Genomic DNA, 17,553 nt, shown 5'->3' on the forward strand with positions numbered 1-17,553 from the left:
AAGGGGTTAGTTTTTCAGCTTTGGTATTTATGTGTGTGTGACTCATCTATATAAAAGAAAATCATTTCTAAACATTACATTGGGGTTACTAAGCATTAGAATGAGCTAGGGAGGAAATTTTAGAATATTCTTCCTTTGTGATTGCTAGGCAGGCATTCTACTGCTAAGCCATGTCTCCAGCCCTTTTCTGCTTTATTTTTCTGATGAGGTTTTGAGTTTTTTTGCACAGGGCCGGCCTTTGATCTCCAATCTCTTTGTTGATGAGATAACAGTCACAGGCTCAGTCTGGATCTTATTTTATTAAAATAAAATTCATTTTTCTTTTCCTTTGTTTAGATCTGAGACCAGGACTTGAACTCAGTACCTAATGTTTTTGCTCACTGGCTAGTGCTCTACCAACTGAGGCATGCCTCCAATCCCTAAAGTATGATTTTCATCCTCATTGCTCTAACTGTGACCAAGACAAATGAGAGGAGATAGTTTCTAACTGGTTTTTAATTCTCTCTGATTCTATGAATATCTTTAATAAGCCCAGGACTGGTAGAATCAAATATATTGGACGTCTTGCTATAAGCACACTAAATAGCACTTACTACTTTTCAGTCCTCTAAAAAACCCCACCACATTTGATTTAAAAAGAAGAAACTTAGGGATTTACTAAGAGGATGACATCACGCTCATCACTTTAACTCTGGTTTTAAAGCATTTGAAGTTCAAGTAATTCAAAACCACCTAAAAGCGGGATGCCCATATAATCTTCACATGTTCTGGGCCTCTCTTCCTCAGCGTTTCTGCTGTAAATACCAAGGCAGGAGGCAGAAGCCTGGGAGGATTCCCTGAACTATTCAAGTCACTATTTTTAAAACCGTATTTAATCAAAGCGCAATATCCAAAGCACATCTGTCATTTAGTCATTATTAGTCTGTGCCTACAAACTACATCAGATGGATACACACACACACACACACACACACACACAAGGTTAACCTCATTTGATCACTTAAATATAAAGACACTTGAATGTGACTGATTCACTTTTGTTGTTGTTGCTGTTTTAATTTGATTTTCAATTTTTGTTATTCATGCCTTTATTAAGGGGCTTGAACTAAGGGCCTTGGCAGAGTCCCTTCACTTTTTTGCTCAAGGCTGGCACTCTACCCCTTGAGCCACACCTCCATTTCAGCTTCTTGCTGGTTAACTGGAAATAGAGTCTCATAGACGTTCCTGTCTGGGCTGGCTTCTAACTGTGACCCTCAGATCTCGACCTCCTTGAATAGCTAAGATAATAGCTGTGAGCCATCAGAACACAGCTGGTACGTTGTTTTAAATCATGTATTCTTCCAGAAGAAATGGTTCACTTCAGCTCTATCACCCATTGGCTGTATCATCCTGACCACATTACCGAACACCTCCATGCCTCCGTTTCACCACCTGTAGAATAGGTTTCGAACAGTGCTAGGGATTAGAACCCTGGGCTATCTCACGGGGTGCAGATGCGGACACAGAGCAATGCATCCACATGTCCAGATCTTTATTGCCACCAACAATGAGGAGGTAAAGAAGTCTACTTAAAAACGATCCTGAGCTTCACAGCGACACTTAACCACCAAGGAAAAATGCCCTAGGAAATTAGATTCTACATTAGTTGGCAACTTCAAGAGGATTCTTTTCTAGAACAAGTTTCAAAATATTGCTATAGTTCAACACGACTCAGCACAAATAGTTAGATAAGTCAGCTTGCCACGGGCTTCCTCAGAGCTGCTTTGAGAGCCACTTGTAAGCTGAACAGCACAAGTTCATTTACTGCGTGGGTTTATTGTCTCCTCCCTCTGAGAGATTATACAAATACTTCTACTTAGAGGCTGGAGAACCAAATGCAGCTTGCTACAATTAAGACATGTCCAGAATCTAACGACCTATTTATTAGGTTCTGTGTTGGTCCCACAGGTGGTTTATAGGATGCATTTGCCTGGCTGGGTCTGCACTCCAGCCACAGAAACCTTCTTGACCCCTAAACACTGGAGGTCCAAGACCTATGACCTTTCCCTGATATCCTCAAACAGAAGACAAACTGCATTCTTTAGTTTGTCTCTCACACACCATTCTCCATCAGACCCAAATGAGGCTTAATTGTCAGAGGTACAAAATGCCACATGCTTCCTCTTCAAGCCCTTGGCTCGGGAGTCTTATTGGAGCCATGCCTTACCCTCTAGAGGGGGTCCTAACCTTGCTCAGAGAGGTCTTTACTAGGTACATCACATCTTATCATGCCTGATCTGAAGAAACAGGGTAAAAAATCAAGTGCCAAATGCACAGAATAGCCATACAAGCACAGTTTCTGGGCATTCAGAACTCCCAATGGGCACACGGGACATGTATGCACATAAGAGTATTAAGCTGGAATTTAAGTGGAGAATAAATGCTATCAGTAAGTACACTAAGAAGTTTCAGGTACTAAGAAGAAAAGGGGAAGAGAAGGCCATGGAAACACACACACACACACACACACACACACACACACACACACACACACACACACACACACACACACACACACACACACACACACACACACACACACACACACACACACACACACACACACACACACAACTTTTATTTTCTATTGTAATGTCCCCTGCCTTTCCTTCCCCTAACCGCAGGCTTTTTTTTTTTAACCCCTAAAATGAAAAGTGAATCAAAACGAAAAGAAAACCATGCCTTGGTCTTGAGCGCTGCCCACAAGAGCAAGGATACATTCCTCAGTACCAGGGACCAGCACTTCCCAAGAGAAACCACAACAGAGCTCAGTGTGCAGGACTCCAGCCAGCCCAGAATTCTCTGGTGGTGGCTTGGACAATGCCACTTTTGGTGAATTCTAACTTTGGAGTCTGTTTCGGTTAGACCAGCCCAGCCCAAAGCATTTCCTTTATCCTTGAAGAATACAGGAAATGAGACAAAAAGAAAAATGGAAATGCAGCTACTGTCAGGTAAGCAGACACCCTAAAATTTATGTTCCCTTGAAAGTTTAGTGGGGTATTTATAAACAAGTTTAGTGGGGGTACTTATACTATTTTTAAATAAAAGATTTTAAAAACAAAGTTTAATATTAACTTTAAGGAGCCCTTGCTTTATTTTGACTTGTCCTAAATGACAATCTAACTCCCCTCCCCTGAAAAAAACCCAACAACTTGCATTTGTCAAGTAAAGTTATCTATCTCCCTAGAAATTAGATTTGCTGACAAGTTCGGCAACCTGTGACTACTTCTCTCAGTAGAAGGAATGGATCTTGTATTTGAAAGAGATCCTTCCCTCTTTCGTTCACAACCTTCTCATCCATTCTGCCATGAAACTATACCTGCTCAAATATTTTCATTTCTAAAAGAGTGCTGGGAAATGCAAAAAAAAACAAAACAAAACAAAAAACACCTGAGCAGTGGGTCATAAAAGAAAGTCTCTCTGAAGACGGGATCAGATAAAGGGAAGATGTAAATTTTAGAGATGGGTAATCAAAGAGAACCTTCTTTCTCTGATATGAAAGATGTATATACAAACTGGGTCCTTTAGGACATAAAAATTTTGATTATGCATGTGTCCAAATAACTGACATCCTTCCAGTTTTACTATTGCATTCAGACCCATTATGTTAAGATAAAAAAAAGTGTCTCAAATCAGTAACTCAGTGTCCTACCTATTAAAAAACATGGCAGAATCTTGTGCCGAAAAAAGTAATTTTTAATAATAATGCCTATGGAGGCCTAAAATAAACAATCTGCATGTACAGGGGATTATGTCCAGCTGTCCAGGCCCCAGATCACTATCATTTGAAAGGTTCAGACTTTGCTCCCTCGTCTGCGTCTAGCCATCAGCTATCTGGCTGTGACCAGCTGACCTCTACATCAACATCCTTTTAGTTAGCACTGCTCTTATACCGAGAACCAAGAGACAAAGATGACCAACTGTGTTGACATTGTCTGGGTAAGAGCAAAAAGGCATTACTTAAGAAGTTGTATTCTACTCTGCTCTTCACACACAGGAGAATAAAGCTTGAATTCTGGTACCCATATTTTGAAACCAATCCTTTCCCCTGACTTAAGAATTTGAGCCTGGAAGGAGCCCATAAAGGGAAAGAGACAGGAACATTTGCTCTCCAGTGAAGCTGTTGATGTGTGACATGGACAAAGTCTTACTGAGGAGGGGCAGGGTGAGCCTTTTTTTCCTTCTATTTAGCTGTATTTTTTTAAATTTTTGGTTGTGGGGCTTGAGCACACTGTTCCTTGAGCTCTTTTGCTCAAGGCTGGCATTCTACCACTTTAAGCTCCACTTCTGGTTTTCTGGTGGTTAATTGGAGATAAGAGTCTCATAGACTACTGCTCAGGCTGGCTTCGAACCACGATCCTCAGATCTCAGTCTCCTGAGTAGCTAGGACTACAGGTGTGAGCCACTGGCTCCCAGCTTAGCTGTATTCTTTATTGTTTTAAAACTTATTGACGGTTCTAACTGTCGTTTACATCTCAGTCCCACTGTTTGGTCCTATATGATCTTCTATTTACCAAATGGCCACACAGAATTCAGAGTACAAAATTATGCTTTTATACTCTATAAAAGGCTGTTACCATAGTCTGAATGTTTGTGGACCCTGCTCACCTGCACAATTCCTATGTTGAAATCCTAACTTCCCAAGTGGCTAGTATCAGGGAGTAATTAGTCCATGAGGGAAGCTCTCTCATTAATAGGATCAGTGTCCCAGTCAGAGTCCCTGAAAACTTCCTCATCCCCTCTGTCATGTGAGGATATAGCAAGGAGGTGTCATCTATGAATCAGGAAGCTCACACTCACAAGACACCAAATATGCCAACCTTTTGGGCTTGGACTTCTCAATCCACCCAGTCATTGTTGTTTGCCGTATATTTTTATAGCATCCCAATAGACTCAGGCACTAATTTTTTTTCTTGTTTCTTTTTCTCTTCCCTTCCTTTCCCTTCTATTCCCTTTCCTTCTTTCCTTTTCATTTCCTGGAGCTAGGAATTAACCCCAAAGCCTTGAGCACAAAATACTCTATTACTCTATTATCGAACTACAGCCCCCGCCAACTCCCTAAGACACACATTCTTTTATTGTTGTTTTGTTTTGTTTGAAACAGGCCAGGTTGACCTCTAAGAGCTGCCAAGTACAAGTGTGCACCACCACACCTGGCTTAAGATGCTCATTCATAATGCTACAGTTGACAATGAGAAGAGTTCATATTTCAGATAGCAGATCAACTCTTGGGGCTGTATGAAAAAGAAATACCAAGCAAAAAATATTTTTAAATTTAAATAAATACCAGTCTGATTATGTCCCATTGCCCAAGTCTCCAAAACTAAGAAGAACACCAATCTTCCTACTGTTCTCAGTAGCGTGTGGAAACTTGATCAGTGAGTGGATGGCAATCATAGGTACCAATATCTAGGGAGCATCTCAGTTCCCACAATCCAAAGCTTCCTCAGAACTTTCATTAGATTTTATTTATTTATTTATTTTTTTGGGTCCGGTCGTGGGGCCTGAACTCTGGGCCTGGGCGCTGTCCCTCAGCTCTTCACCTCAAGGCTAGCGCGCTACCACTTGAGCCACAGCGCCACTTCCAGCTTTTTTCTTTTTGCTTATGTGGTGCTGAGGAATCGAACCCAGGGCCTCTGGCATGCAAGGCAAGCGCTCTACCACTGAGCCAACTTCCCAGCCCCTCATCAGATTTTATTAAGAACCAAAACCTGTCCAAGCGGAAATGACCTACAAGGAAGACCCATCACTCTATAACCCCTTGTAGAATTCCATTCTCAGGGATCAGGCAGAACTATCTAGATTACATCATCTCTGCCTGATGTATAATGTCATTATGTAAGTGACTTTATCCTAGGAGCTTCTGATTTTGTCCCAACTAGTCTAAGAAATGGGTCATGTAGAATCTATTACTCTATGAAGAGCAAATGTTATTGTTCTAGTATATAAAGTCTATTACAATAAGAAGAAGAATGGAGATGATCATACTAATACAACCAGATGTCTACATCTATGACATCAGTCAATCCCAGACAGAAAATATTCAGGGGAGCAAAATGGCATTTGTCCTGAACATACATAGATTTCCCTATCTAGTCATTCTTCCTGAAATTATACAGTGTAACAGCCATTCATAGAGCATCCACATTGTATGTGGTATTATTATGTAACCTAGAGAGGATTTAAGGTACACTGGAGTATGTGCACAGGTTTTATGCAAATATTGCATCACATTTTATATAAAGGACTTGAGCCTCATAGTTGGTGCTATCCACTAGGGGTCTTAGATCCAATCCTCCTCAGATACAGCGGAATGACTAATTTAAAGAATACTTCCTCCTGGGAAATCTACTTTATATTCTCATACCAGAAATGGCTTTGTATTCTCTGAGAAATTGGTAAGCAACTTCTTTGCGAACTGTGAGAATTAAGGTACCCTGGCTCTGTCTCTTTGTTGGTTCTATCAAGAAACTCAAGCCAACTTTAAAACTATGAAGCTATGAAGGCTTTAACAGCATCTGCACTCCTGACCTTGATTTTTTTCTCCCATCTTTTTATATTTCCCTTTGTTTCTGCTTATTCTTTACTAGATAATTACAACATATATGCTTCTTGTATGTGTATTACCTACAACGTATATGTGTCTCTTCAAATGCTTCTCCAATGAAAAAGGGGAAGAAACAAACAAATCAATGTAGGTAAGATGTCTAGCTGGGAGCCAATTTAAGCAGGAGATTTTTATGGATGGAATATGCTAGATCCAGGGCTCCTCAATTTGAAAGACAATGCAAAATATGGGTGAGTGGGCTTTTTAGTTATTGTTTCCCATAAGGCCACAAGCTTGTCTGAGACTCCAAAAGTTAAAAAACACTGCTGTAGGATTCCACCAAGGGAAAAGGCTACAAATCATGATCAGTCGAAGTGGAACAAGAAAAGAGAGGTTTAAACAAAGGGCTATGTGGGTCCTGGGCTTAGACCAGCCCAGCACTGCTGTGTAGGAGCAGGCTTGCACATCCAAACTGGACAGTACTGCAGTGTTACTCGTTTGGTTGCATATTAACCTACCAGATGGTCTATTGTAGCTAACAAGGGCCGGTGGCTGCTGCGATGGCTGTGCCTGGGGTGCCTGTTGTGGCTGTGGCTGCTGCTGCTGCTGCTGCTGCTGCTGCTGCTGCTGCTGCTGCTGTGGTTGCTGCTGCTGTTGCTGCTGCATGCCAGGCAACGTCCTTTTCCCCTGGACTGCAAGCTGCAGTGTTTCAGGGAGGGGCTGGCCACGGGCTAACATTTTGTAAGCTAAAATCTGAGCTCGAAGCTGATGCAGCTGGACAGGGCTGAAAGGCGAGGGGCCTCTGTTGGTCTGGTTCATCGCCTGCAGATCACCAGGGATGAGAGGCCCTGGCTGGCTCGGTGGCATCTGGGGTGGAGTTGGGCCTCCTCCAGAGAGAGGGCTGGAGACATGCTCTGGGGCTCCAAGTGGAGATGGATGTGGGGACATATAACCTAAAATAAAACACCAGGACATGAGAGGCTGCGCTGAATGACCCTGAAAGAGAGCTATTCCTAATCGTTCAGATAATTCTCTACAACGTTATGTGATAAAAATTTAAATTTTGTATACCTTGACACACAGCTCAAAATGTATTATATATGCGCTGTACCCATAATTTGAAATTTTCTAGTAGCCACATTAACACAGTAAAAAGAAACAGGTGAAATTAAGTTTTAATAACAACTTATTGAAGCTAGCCTATCTGAAACACTCACATTTCAAAATGTAAAAATGATGAATAAACAATTTTGTCTTCTTGGTTCCCCCCCCCCCCACAATGTCTTTGAAATTCAATATTTTAACCTCACAACAATTGTCTCTTCAATAGCCATATTTCAAGCAATCAATAGCCACTGGTACACCAGAAAGCAAACTCTTAGTGGTGGTTGTATACCTAAAGGAAGGCATCGAAGGATAGGACTATACATTCAGAGTAGCTCCAATCTAGACAACAAGGCCTGAAGACATCCAGTTTCTCAGTAGAAAATAAATAATGCCTCATGGGAAACACAAATATTATTTTGTGTACTTCTATGCAAGTTGTGAATACATTTTCAATTGTGGAGGGCCTATAGTGTTTTAGGCACTATGCAACAGACAGGACACACTATCTCAGCTCAATTTTCTCTAGAAGTAGTCCAACACAAGGTTTGAGGGCAGCTGACTTATCTGGGAGGTGCAGGGACTCTGGTAAGGTGTGGAAAGGTGATATATGGAAAGGAAATTGCCAATAAAAAAAAAAAAGTGCATTTTCAAATCAGCTGCTACCATGGATCCTACGTAAAAACTCTACTGTGTAAGATACATAAATAATGTTTAATTATCCCTGGGAAGTAGTGATGGAGCTGTGGTACTTAGGCTCTTACAAACACCAGTCACTGGTGCTTAAATCACTAGTTATCACTAAGGATGCTCAGGGGGTAACTGGCCTCCTGAGAATTGGGCAGGATTTAACAGGTGGAGATACACCAAGATGGCAACGATGGTCAATGGAAACCAGGCAAGTGGAGTTATAGAAATATTAAAAGGGAGAACATGTATGTACTGCTACATCAATTCTCACACATGTACTGCTATCCCTGCTGTGTAAAGTGAGGAAACTGAGGTACAGAGGGAGTTACATAAAATCCAACAAGTAACTATTAGTGGCTCCAAGATTTAAGATCTGTTTGCAGTGTATGACATATTTCCAAAAACTAATACATGTTTTGGAACGTAAAACTGAGTTAAGGATTTCAGCTGCCACTAATGGCTCAAGCTTGTAAATCCTAACTACTAAGAGGCTGAGCTCTGATGATTGAGGTTCAAAGCCAGCCTGGGCAGGAAAGTATGTGAGATTCTTATCTACAATTTTAAAAAAAAGTTCTTGGTGGGGGGGGAGAAAGTTGGGGAAGTGGGGAGAGAAGGGGTGGTAGGGGAAAAACAAAGGAGGAGGCAACAATGCTCGATAAGAAATGTACTCATTACCTTGCTCATTACTTTACTGTAACCCCTCTGTACAGTATCTTTACAATAAAATATATATATATATATTTAAAAAAAGCTCAGGAACAGCACCCAGGCAGAGTTCAAGCCCCAGGACCAACACACATACACACACACACACACACACACACACACACACACACACACACACACACATACACACACACACACACACACACACACACACACAGAATTTTAAAACATCCATGCACACCATTTAGGAGTTAATATAAAAAGGAAGGTAATTTGTTTGGGTTAAAATAAATCTAAGGTGGGAGGAACTTAAGAAACTTAAGAAAAGTCAAAATGCATAAAGATGCCAAGGGAATTATTTCAGAATATTATGTGCATAGCCTGGCCATACAATTCTCAGAGAAAACACATGGTTGAATATTGCAGGAAGGACATTCCAGAGGGAACAAAGTGACTATAGCAATTCAAAACACTGCCTTAAGTTCAAAGTGCCAATTTTAATGGTCTGACCCCAAACAGAATTTAACATATATAGATGAAAGGTCTTTGCCATTTAATGAACATACATGCATATCGTGGTTATCGTAAAAGTTACTATAAGCACTGTTTATTAAATAATGCTGCATGTTTGAACTCATGTCAAGTTTGCCCTGTAAAGGCTCTATATATCAATGCACAGTCACAGAGGCCCGAGACGAATGGCTCCACTGGCTGGAGACTCACCATCACTGAGACTAGAGAGCATAAAGAGTACAAGGATTACTTTCTCTAATCAGGACAATTGTTCCTTTAACATGGCAAATGTTAAATCATCTCCAATTTAACACGATCCCCTGAGACAAAAATCAGTCCTGTGCTATCAACTGGTAAGAAGCAGAACTCCAGTCAAGGGGCTCTCACCCTGGAGAGAAATGGAAGAACTATTACGTCTCAGTCCTCAAATCCCTGACTCCATGAAAGAGCTCCAAAACAAGGTCATGACTGGGTTTCAATTTGTTGGTTAGGTTAGTCAAGGAACTCCCCCTGAAATCAATCTGAGGACTGGCAGAAAATAAAAATTCCAACTCATTATAATTTATAAACAATAAACATTTAGAGGAAAAAATAAGTCTTAACTTCTGTCATTTTTTCCCCCTTGTTCATGAAGCTTCCATTCAATTCCTCAGTTGTAATGATACGTTGTTTGTCATATATCTTTCTGGATAACCCTAAAATCTACTACAAAGGGGAAAAAACCTTTCCACCACAGAAATTCACAGATTTATGGTAGAAGGAAACTATGGGAGAGTCATGAGTATGTCCTGTGTCTCTTGTTTCCTGGTCTTTACCTACTTTTCTAAGACTGTCAATTATCAGCTCATTCGTGATGAATGCTCGACACAACGGATGAAAATATTAGGCAAACAAGTCTAAACTCAGCTGTAGAATACTCTTTACGATTAAATCACCCTTTTAAACTACCAACTATGGTGCTGGGACACCAAAGGGGAGACGATTACAGTAACTTACACTCTGAACAAAGAATCCAATGCCATACTTTATCTGGTATTCCAAGGAGGCCCATGTGGTAAGTGAAGGGTTGAACCCCAACTTGGTGTTAATTGGGATTGGGCAGAACTTCTAAGAGTTGGGGCTGGTGGAAGAAGGATGTGCACACCAAGGTGTGCCCTTAGTGGGGATAGTTCAATCCCTGGCCCCTTCCTGTCTTTTTCTCTGCTTTCCAGATGCCTTAAGCTAAATAGGTCTCCCTTACCACCTGCTCTTGCTATGAAGTGCCATGCTGCTGCAGGCCCAAAGCTGTACAGCCAGGCACATGACTTGAAATGCCTGAAATCTAGCCAACATAAACACGTCCCCTGTCTTATCTAACACATACTGTAATGATACAAAGCTGACAATGACTATCCTGGCCACTGGAAAACCAATGCAAAAAAACAAAAAAAGAAAAGAAGGAACCTTGCCTCAAATTTAACAAGATGGAAATCGAGAATAAAATAACCATCAGGGTTCTGAAATTAATCAATACAGCAATTTCTTTGCCTTGAATTTGGTAAGAAGGAACTAGGGGTAGGAAGAAACTATTTCCCAGAATTCACAGAGGACATGACAGAATCCTCCTGTTACTGTGGGAAATCAGATGTGACAGTGTCTCTCAGCTGCAGGGAGGTTTTTGTTTTTTTTTCTTTTTACATGATTAGCATTCCCTAAAACTCAAGGAAAAACGGAACGTAAAATGATGCAACAAAATAACAACATACTTTGCTAATTATCCTTAGTGGCGAAAACAGTGAAGAAATTGCCTCAGATTGAATATACATTTGTCTGAGGATGACAATGCTGATGTGGATTCTAGTCTTTCTGAAATTTTGTTTGATTTGCTCATCTAAAAGCATTCAAGAAGGGGTAGTTTTCTTTCCCTTATCTTCAAGGGTCATTATCTCGCATTTCACCTTGTCTTGGAGAGAAGTAGGGAATTCCCTTCTAATAATGATGATCTCTATGTGAGCTTTCGCTGCACACACAAATATACACATACACACTCACACATTCACACATCTCATATAAAGACATCTTCTGTCCAATACACTAAAAATCAACAGTGTTATCATTGGCACCATAAGGTACAAAATTCAACATTTATTGAAGGAAATGCTTTTGCTTCCCAACAATACCCTTAAGTAACCTAATATGTTGCTAGGTAGTTAAACCTGGTGGCCTCTAATCAATAAAACACTTCTCTGTACCTATCTACTTATAAATGGCTTTCTATAACTGGTATTTAAAGACACATTCTATTACCAAGTCTAAGTTCTTTTCGGAGCATTATATAGAAGGGGACTGCATTATATCAACAATATTTTATTCAAAAATATACCTTTAAATAACTTACTTCCCTCTCTACAACACACTATGTTAGAGAATCATATTACACATTTTCATTCTGATCCCACTAAATGCAGACCCCTTGCATTTCAAAGGAATTAAAACTTATCAAATTCTATAAAAATTAAAATTGTTGACTTGTGAATTCACAGGTGTATTTCTATACATAACTGAACAAACTTACTAAGTATCTATGCAGTCATGCATTAGACTTCATGCCAAGTGAGTAAGATTTCAACATTCTTAAATTGAAGAGCAGAGTCAAGTGACCAGAAAAGTTTTAAAAGACACAACAGTAAAAGTGCTCTCCCTGATTATTTGTGCTTGCTTGGGGAGTTTTCTACAGTGCCACTTCTAGACACTTTCTATTCCCATACTAGGAATAGAAACAGCAAACATCTGTCCTTAACAATCACTGTAAATACTTCATCCATACCTGATATGTATTGAAAACAAGATCTACATGAGCACACCTGGCCCCTTAGAATTTAAATGATAAACTTAGAAGCATCACTTTTATTCATTCTCAACCCTGAATGATTCAATCTTTTCTTCTCATACTGTGAAAAACCACAGTGCTTCAGACTACTTTCCTGATGTGGTCAAGATTTTATGAGTCATCTGTGACGATTCAGATCAGCATCTGGGATGTTCAAAAGCCTGTGCAAATATTAGTGGATTGATTTCTATTTCAAAAAAGAAAATGACTGTGAGTACATTTCCTTTAATTCTCAGAGCCGAAAGTCTCCTCTAGTATATCTGATTTTGAATGGAGGAAAAGCTCACACATGATAACACAGAGCAATATATAAACCATATACCTTACACACGAATATCTACATGTCATGGTCAATTAGCGCTAAATTAATACATGTCCCTTGCATGTTAAGATGACCATACAACAATACTGAAATCAGGCTACAATATGTTTTAAAGGCTCTGAAGCATCTCAGTATGCCTTCAACAATGATGGCAGAAAAGATGACCTGAAGGAGAAAAGAAATATATATCAAATATGGGTTTTGTCCAATGTTGTGAACTGAAATGTGCCCCCACCAAAAAAATCTCTGTATGTACCTGTGAATGAGACCTTACTTGGGAAAAGGATCTATGTAGATGTAATGAAATTAAGATGAAATCACACTGGATTAGGAATTAACTTAATCCAAAGAATAGTAACCTTATAAAAGAGAAGACTCTGGACACAGAAACAGATACACAGTTTAAAAAAAAAAAAGTCATGTGACAATGGGGGCAGAAATGACTGGAGTGATTCATTTGTGAACCCAGAAATGCCAAGGATCACTGACAACCAAGCACCAGAGGCCAAGAAAAAGCAAGGAAGGGTTCTCCTCTGAAGTCTTTGGAGACAGCATGACTCTGATGACACCTTGATGTTGAACTTCTAGCCCCAACAACTATGAGAAAATAAATTTGTTTCATGCCAGTCAGTGTGTGGTCATTTGCTTTGGCAGCCCTAGGTGACAAACCAAGCCATCCATAGCAATGACAGATAATTTCACTGCCAGAAAAAGGCTATTTAGACACACTGTGTAAGTGCACAGCTCGAGTGACACTGGTGGTTCATTTAATCTTCACGTCTACTCTGTTGTTGGCAGGGAGCTCTGAATTTGTCCCAATCACTCACTGGCTATGGAAACTTAGAGACACAGTAAATTCTCTAAGCTTCCCCGTCTATAAATATGGGATACTTACAAGAACGCATCCATGGGATCTGGGATAAAGTACCTGAAGCAGTGTATTTGAACATACAATGGTGAGTAAATTTACTAGGATGTTGGAAATAAAAATCGCTTATACAACAAATAATACGCTTATGTGGACAAGGATATGTTTCTATAGGGAAAAGAAACTGGATTCAATCTTCTTTGAGCACGTTCTCTGAAAGCCATAATTAACATGCCCATAGGAAAGAGGAGAACACCATTGTCCTATATCAGACACAAACCTTGGCTGTGTTGATCCATTGGACTCTGTGGAGGACCCATTGCGGGGTGAGGTGGTCGCATGCCAGTGCCCTTCATGGTTCCACAGTGGATATCTTCCACCATCCCTTTGTCGTGCATCCCATCGATGGGCTGAAACATTTCAAAGGCATCAGCTACACACCTTGGAGACTTAAGATCCCTTCCCCCAAAGTCTTCAAAGGGGTGATACAATCATTCAATGCCCATCTCATCCTCATTTAATTTTACACCTCATCTGTGTGAGCAAAATATTAAAATGATATCAACAGGGTCAGTAAAAACATCAATAAGTCAAAAGTGAAAGCTTTAAAAAGATCCCACCCTCCCACCCCCCCACCAATACCCCCTTTGGTCATGTCAGAACCTGTCAAATCATATGAAGACCTGTTCAGATGGTAGCTACGTATAAGTTGGTAGCTTTATATAAGTTTTCCCTCCATATCCTTCCAGGTAGTCTTGAAACTTGTTATATGTTGGAGTTAGTCTGAAGTCTGAAGGAAGACTAGTTGAAATGTCTATGATTGATGGTCTCGTGTGTGTGTGTGTGTGTGTGTGTGTGTGTGTGTGTGTGTGTGTGTGTGTGTGTGTGTGTATGTGTATAATTTTTCTTCATTAGAGAGGCAGGAACTATGCACAGTCAAAAGAGTTGAAACCAGAAAGTTTCCTGGCAATTGGGAAGAGAGGAACACACAGGGCAAAAAAAAAAAAAAAAAAAAAAACAAATGGGGGTGAGAAATGAAAATGAAGGAGAAGGAAATAGAGCAATGCTCCCAGGAGAGGAAAGACTCAAAGAGGTGAAAGGCACAGTTTGGAAATATATAACAAACATGGGGACTGAACCCAGAATTGGAGGCCCAGTACTTGACAGACACACAATAAATAGCTATTGAACTGCCGTTAATCTAATCCAGAAATGGGCAATGTAGCATGTGTTTGAGAAAGGAAAAGTCTATTCCTCCTCAAACTGTAATAGCGATTTTCAAAAACAGCCTGAAAGAAATATTTCCAGGAGTTTATAGAAACCAAATGACTTCAAGCAAGAAAGTATGAGTGTTTGCAGTTTTGGAGAAAAGAAAGTTAATTTCTGCAGAGTCAAAAGCACGCACTTGAAAAGAGGAAAAATTTGCCATAAAGAGGATACTTAGAAGAAAAATGGGAAGAATCTGGTATAAAGAGTGACACTGAGTCTGTTAAATAGTAATAATAGAGAGGAAATCAAAGCAACACAGCAGATGTATTTAGGCCACTTGTTTATTTCTTTCCAGTGATGTTGAAAAGCAAGATGCTGAATCTCAGAGGGAAGAAAGAGGAGCAAGAAAAGAAGCATAGCTGCCTAGAAAAAAAATGTTCAAGAGTAAGGGCATCTGGCCAGCAGGTGTGAGTTCTTCTGGCTCCACTCGGGTCCTCCAAAAAGGCACTAGCTGAGGGGCCGTGGGGGAGGGAAAGCAGGAGGGCAAACACTGAAAAATTCACAGGAGAAGAACAAGGGCGTGTCCTGGAAAGCAGAGACTATGAGAAAGTACAACAAAGATGACAGATAACAAAAAAGAAAGGATTCCAAGAAATACTCATCAATAAAACTGCCCGATTATTAAACAGAACTCAACTCCAATCCTCACTCACATACTTGATTTCTGAGTGCTTAAGCAGTCAAGGGAGAGAAGCTAAATATTTCCTTCGCATTTTCTTTTATTTGGAAGATAAGGCACCCTCAAGCCATCCTGAAATTCTGTTAGACATCTAGACAAAGGTTTACAAGCGACAGAACAGATCTAGAATACAGATTCTAAATGAACACACCACTTAATGACTTTACTACATCAATATGGCCTCAAAATATGATACAGGAAATAAGCAATTTTCTCTAGCTAGCTGTCAAGCTAAAGACAGGCTTAAACAAGGGGGGGACAGAACTAATGCTAAATGAAAGAAGGAAGTTTCAGAGTAGTGTGTAGGGGCACTAGGATCCTATTATTTAAATAAATTTCATCTTTTTAGGGAAGAATAATTTTCAATAAGTTCATTTGTAGATGTCGGATGCTTAACACAGAAAAACAAAAAAGACCCATTCACGAATATACCCATTCACCAAGCCAAAATACCTTTAGTCCACAAATTGCAGAACCTGTCCGAAGTGCATAGTGTGTGTGTGTGTGTGTGTGTGTGTGTGTGTGTGTGTGTGTGTGTGTGTGTGTGTGTGTGTGTGTGTGTGTGTGTGTGTGTGTGTGTGTGTGTGTGTGTGTGTGTGTGTGTGTGTGTGTGTGTGTGTGTGTGTGTCAGTCGTGGGGCCTGAACTCTGGGGCTAGGCGCTGTCCCTCAGCTCTTCAGCTCAAGGCCAGCGCTCTTGAGCCACAGCGCCACTTCCAGTGTTCTGCTGGTTAACTGGAGATAAGAGTCTCACAGACTTTCTTTTGCCCAGGCTCGCTTTGAACTGCAATCCTCAGATCTCAGCCTCCTGAGTAGCCAGGATTATAGGCGCGAGCCACGGGCGCCCAGCTAGTCTTAGTATTTTTTTTTAAAGCCAACATCTACCCTGCAGTAATGAAAGTACCTCAGAATGTGTGTTTTTAATAACGTAAGACAAAAGTGTAGCTTGCTTTTCCTTTTAACTGCAGTAAAAAGATGAGGGTCATAAGGAATGCCAGCCATCCATGACTCCGAACCTGAGATCCAGCAGGACATTAAGCTCCTACCTTATGCAGCTGATGGATGCCTTCTTGTGGGAAGTCTGCGGAGCCCATTGCCGGCATGGGATGTGAGACACTGGGAGGCCCAGGACTTGGGCCCATCATGCTGTGGACAGAACCTGGGGATGGTCCTGGTCCTGGGCTAGGTCCCAGAATTGGTCCAGGGGAAGGGCCGGGTCCTGGTGAGGGGCCAGGGTGGGGCATGGCAGCTGGGTCTGTAGGCGTGGACATCTACCTCTCTTGTCTCTGCCAGTCAGCAGAGCCACACTATGTTGGAAAACTGAAAGACAAAAATGTTTTAAATATGATGTTAAGATCAGAATGAAACCGTTGTTAGCATTTGATGGTGCCATTTCTGTAACAAACATCAAACAGAACCACCCTGTCTAGTCCAGATGTTTGAGTAAGTTTGATATATATCCTCATACTTCAGTCTTTATAAAGACCATTTGTTTGGGGGAAAAAATGCATACTCTAAATGATTCCCCCAGAAAGATATAAATAATCTAACAATACAAAAAGACTCACTTGAAGAAACTGAAATGTAACACATTGGCAGAATCTAAACAAGTTTTAAATTTACTACTGAAGACAACAGATGCTCTCCATAATGGACTGGCTTGGGCACCTTGTAAGTCATTAATCCCCTACTGTACCCCCCAAGCCACTAGAATAAAAAGCCTTTTAAAAAGTATCCAACCAAGACCCATTTTCATAAGCCAATAGGCATTCAAATATCCACAGACAATTCCAGATCATGAAATGGGAAAAATTACAATTTCATAAATTGAGGAAGAAAGAAAAGTCCCAATTACAGAAAAAGCAGAAGCTGTGGGAATCAAGGATGGGTTCAGACATCACCATCTGCAATCACTAGTCTAGTTGTTTGGCATTTCCTTTCCTGAGATTTAAGTCCAATAGGATATCTAAAGGATCCAGCTGTGCGCCT

At 40.6% G+C, this 17,553-nt stretch overlaps 1 protein-coding gene across 2 annotated transcripts in view; it reads right to left on the reverse strand.

Moving 5' to 3' along the window:
• Smarca2 (SWI/SNF related, matrix associated, actin dependent regulator of chromatin, subfamily a, member 2) overlaps positions 1-17,553 on the reverse strand; it is a 172,544-nt gene that overhangs the window by 140,077 nt on the left and 14,914 nt on the right. For both annotated transcript variants that reach the window (XM_042699317.1, XM_042699316.1), the window contains exons 2-4: positions 16,611-16,884; positions 13,899-14,028; positions 7,105-7,539 (exon numbers count right to left, since the gene is read on the reverse strand). In XM_042699317.1, the coding sequence (XP_042555251.1) occupies positions 7,105-7,539; positions 13,899-14,028; positions 16,611-16,835 (790 nt within the window). In that variant the 5' untranslated portion in view covers positions 16,836-16,884. The remainder of the gene's footprint in view (positions 1-7,104; positions 7,540-13,898; positions 14,029-16,610; positions 16,885-17,553) is intronic.

Source organism: Dipodomys spectabilis, unplaced genomic scaffold (assembly GCF_019054845.1).
Source record: "Dipodomys spectabilis isolate Male_0828 unplaced genomic scaffold, ASM1905484v1 ptg000241l, whole genome shotgun sequence".
Taxonomy (NCBI): Eukaryota; Metazoa; Chordata; class Mammalia; order Rodentia; family Heteromyidae; genus Dipodomys; species Dipodomys spectabilis.